The following is a 12308-nucleotide window of genomic DNA, read 5'->3' on the forward strand; positions in this document are numbered from 1 at the left end:
TGTCAAAAGGGCCATCGAAATGACCCTTCATCCAGGTATTATGAGCCGTCTTTCAGGACTAACAAATTACAGGCTCTCTCATGCAAACACTTTGCTGGGAATTATATTAAGCTTATGTCTGATAGTCAGGCTTTAGGAGAAGCAGGTTCAGTTGTCTCATCCCACCAAATTAGCTATTAAGACTGGGATTCAGAAGTACCAAGTCTATCATCTCTTCTAGCAAGCACAGGTGAAAAGTGGCTTAGTTTGGATGTATTACCAAAGTCTTACTATGGTTAGACCATGATTAACAGCTTGTGTAACATTTGGTCACATTTCTAACGGGACACTGATCTTTAATTCCAACTCTTTAAAATGAACAGAGGAACAGACCAGCAGCACTTGGGCACTGGTTTATTTAGCTGACCTGGCTTTACAGAAGTGGAAGTCGGTGCAGTACACTTCCTGGGACCACATCAGAAACCCTGCTTTCCATCCACCCCCACCACCCAGAATGGCAAAGAAAGGAGGTCTTCTTCAGAGACAAGCCTACTGACTCAGGAACAAACTCCCACCTCAGCTATTTTAGGCGCTTTGTTGCTCTACCTGAAGAAAAAGGGTGACAGCAGCCGAGGAGTGGATAAAGCTACACTGTGTAACTCCAAATCATTTTTGTTTCGTTGAGGATAGAGAGAGGAAAAGGATATAACATTTAATTTATGATTAGTCAGTCATCAGATCCTTTATTAAGGCCCCATTTCATTTCTAAACACAAGTCTGATAAAAATCCTCTGTCTCTCATGTATGTACAATTTTCATGCTTTCGTTCTTAAGCTTTATGTTCATGAATTAAGTTTATTAAATGACAAATTCTTATAGGGACCTTTAAAGGAATCAGAATTCATGGCTTGCTTTTTTTAAAAAAAAAAATTTATTTTATTTATTTATTTATTTTTGGCTGCATTGGGTCTTCGTTGTTGTGCGCGGGCTTTCTCTAGTTGTGGTAAGCGGGGGCTACTCTTTGTCTCGGTGCACGGGCTTCTTGCGGTGGCTTCTCTTGTTGCAGAGCACAGGCTCTAGGCGCCCGGGCTTCAGGAGTTGTGGCTCGCGGGCTCTAGAGCGCAGGCTCAGTAGTTGTGGCGCACGGGCTTAGTTGCTCCGTGGCATGTGGGATCTTCCCGGACCAGGGCTCGAAGCCGTGTCCCCTCCATTGGCAGGCAGATTCTTAACCACTGCGCCACCAGGGAAGCCCCATGGCTTGCTTCTTAATGGGCGTCTAACACACTTAAAGGAAAGAGAAACAAGGCCTACACATATGCATTTCCTATCTGTCCATGTCTGAGAGAATCCACTTGTTTCTCTTTTGTATTAATAGAAGTATATCATTTTAAAGTATTCTAGGGACTTCCCTGGTGGCACAGTGGTTAAGAATCCGCCTGCCAATGCAGGGGACACGGGTTCGAGCCCTGGTCCGGGAAGATCCCACATGCCATGGAGCAACTAAGCCCATGCACCACAACTACTGAGCCTATGCTCTAGAGCCTGCAAGCCACAACTGCTGAAGCCCGTGCGCCTAGAGCCCGTGCTCCGCAACAAGAGAAGCCACCACAATGAGAAGCACGCACACCGCAACGAAGAGTAGCACCGGCTCACCGCAACTAGAGATAGCCTGCAAGCAGCAGCGAAGACCCAATGTAGCCAAAGATAAACAAATAAAATAAATAAATTTATAAAAAAACAAATAAAGTATTCTATATAGTGTGGGAGAGACCTAAAATGATACACACGGAATTAACATTGAAAATTACTCGTCTAGTAACTTTACAGAAAACACAGATGAAATGACTTGACCTTGTAACTTAGTTGCTTTAGTTACCGTTAGATCTAGGACTTGAGTTCAAAACCCAATTTCATGACTTTTACCTTGGAAAAATAATCTAACTTCCTTGTGCTTCAGTTTTCTCATCTGTTTAAAATGGGGACTGTTGTAGGTGATTATCACAGGCATGAGAATTAAATAACATCAACTCAAAACATGAATTGATAGTATTTTATTATTTCTGATTCTCAGACCAGGAGTTCTTTTCATCATGTTGGCTTCCTATACACAGAAATGCTCTATCTACGCTATTTATAAGTGCCTTAGTTTTAAACAACTTAAACTGCATTATACATAATTTAATTTATTCACATTTGATATATTCTGAGATAAGAAAGATCAGGAAAAAGAAAAAAAAAATTCTGGGCAACTCCTTTCCCACCTGGATTTTGAAGGTGACTAAAAAATAAAGTTTTTTCAAGAATTACTATTTTCTACCTCCCATATCCTGAAGAATGAGAAAGGACAAAAGAAAATGGCCTTCAAAAGTCCAACTGAATGACTGGTAACGTTTAGCCATGAGAAGTAAGAATAAACTTGGAGTTAAGACTTTAAATATGAGAAAAGTAAGTGTTTGGGTAATAGTGAGCAGCTACTCCTCCTATACAGGGAAGATTAAGAAGGGAGCTTTTACATGTGAATTGCAGGGAGATGGAAAACACATTAATTGTAGATGCTAAAGAAATAAACAACAACCTTTCTAGAAAATTGGAAGGTAGGGAAAGGAGTAGGCAATTTTAAAAATCTTTTTAAATCTTCTGAATAATAATTTTAAAAAAGCATTAAATCCTCCTCTTTACCAGATAAACAGATACTGTTTCTGAACGAGCTCTCACCGAAAATATCTGAATAGCCACTATGAACCAGACTCTGTGAAAAATGAAAATAAAAACCACCTTCTTTTCACCCTGTTTATGCTAATTTGGGCAAGCCACTTAATCTATAATCTGGTTTCACAGGCAAAACACTGTATTTAGGAATGTTTTTAGGAATTTTAGGTAGTGACAAAATAGCACTCAATTAGAAAAAGGAAATAAGCTCTTTAAGAAATTTAAGACCATGAGTAAAAAATGCTGTGTAAATAAAGAAAAATAAAGCTCTTCTAGGATGGGGAGGCTGTGGAAAAGAAGTAGCAGACATTAGAATCACTGAGGGAGCTTTTTCCACAATAGTACACTATTACACATGTCCATATCATCCTCTACCTGAGTCATAATTTCCAAAGTGAAAATATATGTTCATATGTAAAATCCCCAGGTAGTTATGACACCAACTTCCCTCTTAAAAATCCCTACTGCCATTTGAGAATAACAAACTAAAGACTTCTCACAGATATTAATAGAGGAAGATAATTAAAGAGCACAGAATTATTTTGTGCTTGGACAAGGCAGGAATATAATAAATATGACCTGCTGACTGGAATTAAGATGAAACACATTAATTATCAAGGGAACCACTATAAGAGAAAGAAAAGAAAGAGAAAATATGGGGAAAAGGGTTTTTTGTTGTTTCCTTGAAACAACAGAAAAGGTAACTATAATCACAAGAAAAAAGGCCATTGACAAATACATAATTTTTATGCATAAAACACTGACACTAAATACAATTTAAATCAAAAAGGGCATAATCCTTGCTTACTTCGAGCATACAATCTAAAATAACAGACAACACAGATACAAACAACATTTACAAAGACATTTTCATATGGTTTTCAAGCTTTAAAGAACTTTTTATAATATTTATACTGGGAAGATAATATGAATAAGGTTGAGATAACAAAAAGATTATGGGAAGAGAAGAGAGGATGAGATGAAAACAAAAAAGGAGATTTTTGGAAGAAAACTTAGAAAGGAGTGTATATCCTAGGATCTCTTCAGGCTGTCAGTCTATGATTAGTTCAGTAACCTTATGGGTAATACTGATAGATGGAGATGAAGGGGATGGGCATGGATCAGGTGTGAGATGATGCTAAACTAACAATGTCCTCCTCACTGCTAGGTATCTAATTAATAAATCTACTACTGGGCTTCCCTGGTGGCACAGTGGTTAAGAATCTGCCTGCCAATGCAGGGGGCACGGGTTTGAGCCTTGGTCAGGGAAGATCCCACATGCCACGGAGCAGCTAAGCCCATGCACCACAACTACTGAACTTGTGCTGTAGAGCCCGCGAGCCACAACTGCTGAAGCCTGGGCGCCTACAGCCCATGCTCTGCAACAAGAGAAGCCACCACAATGAGAAGCCCGCTCACCGCAACTAGAGAAAGGCCGCACACAGCAACAAAGACCCAATGCAGTCAAAAATAAATAAATAAAATAAAATTTTAAAATAAATAAATCTGCCACTATTGTTGCTATTGAATCAACATAACCTCAAAATTCCATTAGGCATATGCCCAAAAGAAGGGTATCCTAAAAGCCAAAGAAAGATGTTACCAGTAGACAATACACCCAGAAAATGATTGAAATCTATAATTTAAGATTTAGGTGCAAGGAATTTACTTGTTAATGTCAGAGTTCAAGAAATACAATCATCGAGAGGGTAGACAGCAGAAGCAAGAAGAACTAAAATCCTGCAGCCTGTGGAACTAAAACCACATTCACAGAAAGAAAGACGAGATGAAAAGACAGAGGGCTATGTACCAGATGAAGGAACAAGATAAAACCCCAGAAAAACAATTAAATGAAGTAGAGACAGGCAACCTTCCAGAAAAAGAATTCAGAATAATGATAGTGAAGATGATCCAGGATCTCGGAAAAAGAATGGAGGCAAAGATAGAGAAGATGCAAGAAATGTTTAGCAAAGACCTAGAAGAATTAAAGAACAAACAAACAGAGATGAACAATACAATAACTGAAATGAAAAATACACTAGAAGGAATCAATAGCAGAATAACTGAGGCAGAAAAACGGATAAGTGACCTGGAAGACAGAATGGTGGAATTCACTGCTGTGGAACAGAATAAAGAAAAAAGAATGAAAAGAAATGAAGACAGCCTAAGAGACCTCTGGGACAACATTAAACATAACAACATTCGCATTATACGGGTCCCAGAAGGAGAAGAGAGAGAGAAAGGACCCTCACACCGGTCAGAATGGGCATCATCAGAAAATCTACAAACAACAAATGCTGGAGAGGGTGTGTTGAAAAGGGAACCCTCTTGCACTGTTGGTGGGAATGTAAATTGATACAGCCACTATGGAGAACAGTATGGAGGTTCCTTAAAAAACTAAAAACAGAATTACCATATGACCCAGCAATCCCACTACTGGGCATATACCCAGAGAAAACCATAATTCAAAAAGACACATGCACCCCAATGTTCATTGCAGCACTATTTACCATAGCCAGGTCATGGAAGCAACCTAAATGCCCATCGACAGACGAATGGATAAAGAAGATGTGGTACATATATACAATGGAATATTACTCAGCCATAAAAAGGAACGAAATTGGGTCATTTGTAGAGACATGGATGGATCTAGAGACTGTCATACAGAGTGAAATAAGTCAGAAAGAGAAAAACAAATATCGTATATTACGCATATATGTGGAACCTAGAAAAATGGTACAGATGAACCGGTTTACAGGGCAGAAACTGAGACACAGATGTAGATGAACAGACGTATGGACACCAAGGGGGGAAAGTGGCAGGTGGGCGGTGGTGGTGGTGGGATGAATTGGGAGATTAGGATTGACATGTGTACACTAATATGTATAAAATGGATAACTAATGAGAACCTGCTGTATAAAAAAATATATAAAATTAAAAAAAAAAGATACAATCATCAGCACTACTATTTACTAAGTATTTTCTGGACTATGGTAAGCAATTTACATGTCTTATAATCACATTTAATCAATACAACCACCCTACAAGGTAGGTACTTACAATCCATATTTTACAGATGAGAGAACTGAAGCTTACAGAAAAGAAGCAATTTGCCCAAAGGCACATAGCTGTAAGTAATACACTAGAGGCAAGAAGTAAGGCTAGATCTGATACCAATGCCTGAGCTAAACAAGAGCTAAAGCCTATGCAATATTTTAAACTCAAAATATGAAGTACTTTGGGATGTTTAGGGTTTAACACAACAAAATGTGTCCAAAGTAAAATTTCAATTACGTAATTACACCTAAAAGATGGAAGGGATTTCACCAATACCACTGAGGTCTAGGTAAAAACATGTAACTAAATAGCTAAGTTATAAACTGATGGTGAGTTAGAGTACCTGACGAAATATAATTCAAAAGTCCACCCAAGAAACATTATTGATAAGTTTCAGGTATGAACAAGGGAAATCAATCAAGGGTACCAATGACAATAATATTAATACACACAAAGTTATTACAGAGCTTTCAAAGAGGAAAGCTTGAGGAAAGTCAATTTGATTCTTTCATGCTAAAGCAGAAAATATTCCTTAAACATAGAGGGGACAAGTAGAGGCTCATCCAATATTCTCAAATTTCCAAGAATAATTCTCCCCAGTCTGTTGGTTGGTGGGGCTGCCAGGATCATTACTTTGCTGTTCACACAGATAAGCAGAAATGAGGGACTTGAGTTTTTAGAGATCTGAGCCCATTTCTAATAGGATATGCGTAGGTCCCTACCTTAAATGTAACAGAGCTGTTATGCCTCCATGAACTTGTAAACAAGGCCATAATGTACAGAACAAAATTCGATTTTCCCATAGGTAACTATGACAGGTACAAAGTAAGGAAGTCAAAGTTCCAAGGTTCTGGGCCTTGGGTTCCTAAATAAAGACAATCGCAGATAAACGCCACCCCCATCCCACTCGCGGGCCTGTACAGATACCAATCTATTCTGCTTTTAAAATATAGGATGTAAGCAGTAAAAAGAGATGGATGATAAAACTAACTGTAAAGGAAGGCCCTTCCCCTTATATTATATACAGGTAGTATTTGAAGACAAATTATAGAACTAAGAAAGGTAATGGAACAAGGTGATGTCCTCTCCAGTCATGTAAGAGGTAAAGAATTCAGAGACTATCCATGAAAATGGGACTAAAGAGTCATACTAAAACTGCATTCTATTATACATTTTTCAAATGTAGGACAGATCATTTTTACACCTCCGTAGAAAAAGTGATCTATATATAGTGGGTGCTCAATGTTATTAACCCAAGCCCATCCTAATAAGGTTTTATTAATAAAGAACAGGACAGCTATGGAATATATATTTTTAAAAGTTTCTTGGAAGCACAATTAATTCAGAAAACTAATGGAGATTTGGAAAACTGGGAAGGATACTAAGTTAAATATCTTTTATTTGACAAAGAGTCAAAGCAGATGATTAAACAGTGAAAAGCACTGTTCCTCTGAAACTGTAGACAAAGTAAGATACTGATCGATACTCATGTTTCTCTTCAGATCATATGAATCTTTCGCCTTTTACTAAAAATTCCCGTGGGGGGAAAAAGAAAGGAAAGAAGAAAAGAAAAAAAAAGGAAGATACTCCAAACAAAACAATGAAAGTATAATAATAAATAGTAAACTATGCAACGAAATACAGGATTATATCGGGCCTAAAGAGACAACTTAGAAAAATATTAACTTGAAAAACTGAAAAGTCAATTTATAAATATAGTAATCAACAGAAGAATATACTGTAAAATTAACATCTAAGTCTTAGTATAGCATGAAACTTTTCTGTTTCTAATCAAGGAGACTAAACATGAGGATATGCATGCGTCCAGCATACATGTGTCCCTGGAAACATTCAAAGCTTATGGTGGTCCTTAGAGTCACATTCCTAAGCAAAGGAGAGAGGTTTCTAATAAAGCTCAGGGATACAGTCATAGAAAACTGTCCTTAAGAATACGTGAGACTCACTTCAAAGTTTAGGTTTGCTCATTATGTTAAAAACAGGCTTAATGAGAAAGGATAATGACTAAAGGTGTGTCCACTGAGTCTCCATGGCTTCTGAGATCTAAATTTGAGACTACTTCTCTAGTGCTAGCAGGAAACCAGTGTACTAGAATCTCTAGAAGACTGGGGCAGGGGGAGGCCTTGATGGAGAACTAGATTAGACGGAGGTTAGAAAATACAGGTTTATCAAGTGTTCTCTTTCTTGATATTAAAAAATACACACACACACACACACAAACACACACACACACAGAGTAAACCTATCTCCAGCTAAAAGATATACAAGAAGTAAAGAGGAATGTTCCTCTTTGCTACATTAAAAAAAAAAAAAAAATAGAATTGAATAATGCATAGCAGGAAAATGAACTCTTCCCATTTGGTTTCGTGCCATTAGAAAGGAGCTGATGATGTCCCGCTTTGTCCTTGACAACAACCAAACCTACCATGTGGTAACGTTATGTTCGCACCATCAATGATTGCCTGCGCCAGTTCATGATCGTTGCTTTCAAAAGCATGTGCTGCAGCCTTCAAGGCATCCCAAATCTCTTTACGGCCTTCAAAAGCTGGTGCAGTATCCCAAAATTCATCTCTCTTGCTGCGCAGTTGTCCATCTGTCATGGGATAATCGCTTTTCCATTTGGGTTTCTCCTTTTTCAAAGGCTGGTTACGACCTAAAGCGACTGAGAAGAAAAATAAAAGGCTGACATCAAAACCAAAATTTATAAAAGATGTTTTAATAGCTATCTGGTCATTCTTCTTTGGTTCTTTCATCAAAATTATAGCTGGAAGTTGGTCCACTAGCTAACTCTTGTGTTCTGAATTCCCCTAACCTATTTTATTTTAGATCTACAAGAGCAAATGGAGACATTAGGTGGCTCTACCCAAATCTTCCAGTGACAAGTTAGTAGCTCTTTTCCATTCAGTCTGCCTTCTCCAAAGGAGAATTTTTTAAATTACCGAGAAAAATCCTAGTAAGTGTTCCATCAGACAGCAGTGGCAGAATTTAAAAAGAGTCAAAGGATAGCATAAAAGAGAGGTGAGACACTAGGAGAAACCAAATGGCATATGTTCAAGGGTCCTTGAATCTCAGGACCCTTGAACATATGAAGCCGGAAAGCAGGAACTGAGAAATCTCAAAGAGGGAAAAGACTACTTTGTGGTATCCAAAGGAATAACAGCCAAACCACCAGATCCACAAGGAAACCTGATCATAGAAAAGCTTCCTCTAGCACCCTGTTCTGGACATGAGTCTAAGAACTGTGAATATCTTTCTCTGAAACTCAAATATAGGAGCTAATTTAGAAAGGGATGAGGGAGAGAGGTAGTGCTCTACTCTTTGGAGGGACCAGGATTGGAACAGGCGATCCTTGATACTGGGCCAAAGGAGAAGTGCCCAAACACAAGGAGAAGAACTACAACACCCTACTCTAGTTTTAATCCAAGAGGAGAAGAAAAAAGAGGGTAAGAGTCCACTCCTTTTTTGCTCTAAGTGGCAGCATGGCTCCTTAGAGAATGTAGAAGTAGTGCTATAACGAGTCTGAGGCAGCTTCTTTGCACCCAGATACTTACCTGGCATATGATCACTGATCTCATACTGACATACAGAGACATTCTTATCTTACACAGAGCCATAGATAAGAAATTGTTAAACAGATGGAAGAACAGGTAAAAAGAAAACTGAAGCTCCATAGAGTGTTGGGTAAGAGTGGGTGTGAAATAAATGACAGAGTGGGTAGGAGGGAGAGGGTGTATGTCAAAATTCAATGTTCTATATTTAATTGCAGGAAGAATACTAATTTAAAAGAAATTACTCTCAAAATGGTTCTAAAGAATCCCTGAAATCAACCACTCCCTCACTGGCCCAGGGCCAGATGAAATTTGGGTTACTCATAACAGAAATAAAACAAAATAACTCTAGCCCCTAGGCAATCTCTACATCCTATACCAGGCTATATTTCAAGATGATGGGACCAATTCATGCTGCAAAGTGTATCTGGTTTGACACTTGGAGTAAACCATGCTCTCTTCACCCAATCTGGCCACCTTATTTCAAGGCAGCACATCAGGTCTCATCCCCTCACCTTCAGAACACCCAAAGGTGTTCAGAATATGTCAGATAATCATATTCCACCCCCTACTGATTCCACCAACAAGGTAAAATTAAAGGTAAATTTTATTTTCTGCTACATTAACCTTTAGATGAGTCAGAAACAGTTTAAAGACAACATTCACTATTAGTTTACTGAGTAGGGAGTGGAAGATAAGACATCACAAGTGTATACCTATTTGAATAGGTATCTAATTCAATACTCACATAAAATACCTATTTGAATAAAATTTCATGTCTACTTGAATAGTTCCAGAGAATTGTCTAATGTCATATGTATTAAATGTATGAGAGAGAAAGTTCATATAATTCTGCCATTGTGGAAGAATCGCAACGCAAAGGTAAAGGCAACAACAAAACCTCCACGATCGCGGTACTTAAGCAAAGGAAACTGAAAGGCCCTCAAAGAGAAGAACCCAACAGAAAAACTAGCTCACAGTAAAGGTAGAAAATACTTTGGAAAAAGTAAAAGCACCTTCCTTACAAATATGACAGCTTTATTTTATCTCCCCCCATCTGCAGAAGGCATAAGAATAAAGTCAAATAAAAAGTATAGATGGGACTTCCCTGGTGGCACAGTGCTTAAGAATCCGCCTGCCAATGCAGGGGACACGGGTTCGAGCCCTGGTCTGGGAAGATCCCAAGTGCTGCGGAGCAACTAAGCCTGTGCGCCACAACTGCTGAGCCTGCGCTCTAGAGCCCGCGAGTCACAACTACTGAGCCCGCGTGCCACAACTACTGAAGCCCGTGCGCCTAGAGCCCGTGCTCCGCAACAAGAGAAGCCACTGCAATGAGAAGCCCGTGCACCACAACGAAGAGTAGCCCCCGCTCGCCACAACTAGAGAAAGCCCACACGCAGCAATGAAGACCCAACGCAGCCAAAACTAAATAAATAAATTAAAAAAAAAAAAAAAGTACAGATGATACATTATGCTGCTTAGGGATAATCATTACTCTAAATGCATTTTCAAATCTGTATGCTGCCAACAGTTCCAAAGTAATTACTTTGTGTAAAAGTAAATAAGACAAAATGAATGCTTGTGACATCTAAGTAAAGCTTACTTTTACTTCCGCCTAGGTCTCTGCTTTCCCTATATCACAAACATATGTAATGGAGAATATCTGCCTATCAAATGTCCACTATAAGAATACTTAAGTCTTGGGACTTCCCTGGCGGCACATTGGATAGGACTCCGTGCTCCCAATGCAGGGAGCCCGGGTTCGAGCCCTGGTCAGGGAACTAGATCCCACATGCGTGCCACAACTAAGGAGCCCATGTGCCGCAGCTAAAACCCAGCACAACCAAATAAATAAATAAATATTTTTTAAAAATACGTAAATCTTTGCAACATAAAATATTATTTTAGTGAAACCACTGAGCAGTACAGAATTTTCACTACAAAATATGAGGTTAAAAGTTTCATGTTAAACTAAATGTGGTTTATTGTCTAAGTTACTTTTGTTAAATAAACTAACTGGGGAAGAAAATGAAAATTTAGCAAAACTATCATCCTGAAATATTTATATTCATGAAAACATTTAGGGTTGTTATGAGGATTTAATAAATTAACACTGTATAGCACTTACAATAATGATAGATATATAATAAAACTACAAATAAGTGCTTGTTAAATAAAAATAACTTTGGAAGTATATATGAATTTTTAAATCTTCAAACATTTTTGCAAAAATATACAGACTAAGTCTTTTTTCTTTCCATGATTTCTGAACAGAACCTGACATTCTGAGACCATAAAACAAAGTACCTTCCTTAACTTAAAAAAGAACTGTTCTATGATTATCATGTACTTCCTATGAATTTATCAGTGTACATTTTTTAGGAATTTGCTCACCAAATCTGTGCTTTGATTTTAGGTGATATCACAAACCTGAATTTCTAAAATACTTATAACACAGAAATCGGCCTAGCAGGTAAGTAGCTATGTCTGCGCCAACTCAATCATTTTCAATTATTATGAAATAAGTCATAAAATGTATATACTCAATTGGATTACATTTTATGCTCTGACACTTTCGGATTTATCCGTTTCACACATCTTCTGACTCCTGATACCAAGAGAGAGATGTTCAGTATCAATCATACTATCTGGAACTAACTACTATGCTCTAACAATAAATTTAAAGACAGGAAACAGGGACTTCCCTGGTGGTCCAGTGGTTACGATGCCACCCTTCCAATGCAGGGGGCGTGGGTTTGAACCCTGGTCTAGGAACTAAGATCCCACACGCCACGTGGTGTGGCCAAAAAAAGAAAGACAGGAAACAGTTCTTATTCCCCAAATTTGTTTCTAAATCTTTAAATTATAGGCATCCAACCATACTAAGTTTAATTCCATGGTTTAACATACAAGAAACAAAAGATTAATAAAGCAATTAATTTTTTTTTAAAAATCTAAGTTATTTCAGAAAACACCCTTTTTTCCCTATCAATACAC

At 38.1% G+C, this 12308-nt stretch overlaps 1 protein-coding gene and 1 pseudogene across 1 annotated transcript in view; one reads left to right on the forward strand and one right to left on the reverse strand.

Moving 5' to 3' along the window:
* Window positions 1-12308, reverse strand: part of UBTD2 (ubiquitin domain containing 2) — a 64097-nt gene that overhangs the window by 9406 nt on the left and 42383 nt on the right. The window contains exon 2 of the mRNA XM_036846332.1: window positions 8189-8425. Coding sequence (XP_036702227.1) covers window positions 8189-8425 — 237 coding nt within the window. The remainder of the gene's footprint in view (window positions 1-8188; window positions 8426-12308) is intronic.
* LOC118893748 lies at window positions 7237-7294 on the forward strand (annotated as a pseudogene).

Source organism: Balaenoptera musculus, chromosome 3 (assembly GCF_009873245.2).
Source record: "Balaenoptera musculus isolate JJ_BM4_2016_0621 chromosome 3, mBalMus1.pri.v3, whole genome shotgun sequence".
Taxonomy (NCBI): Eukaryota; Metazoa; Chordata; class Mammalia; order Artiodactyla; family Balaenopteridae; genus Balaenoptera; species Balaenoptera musculus.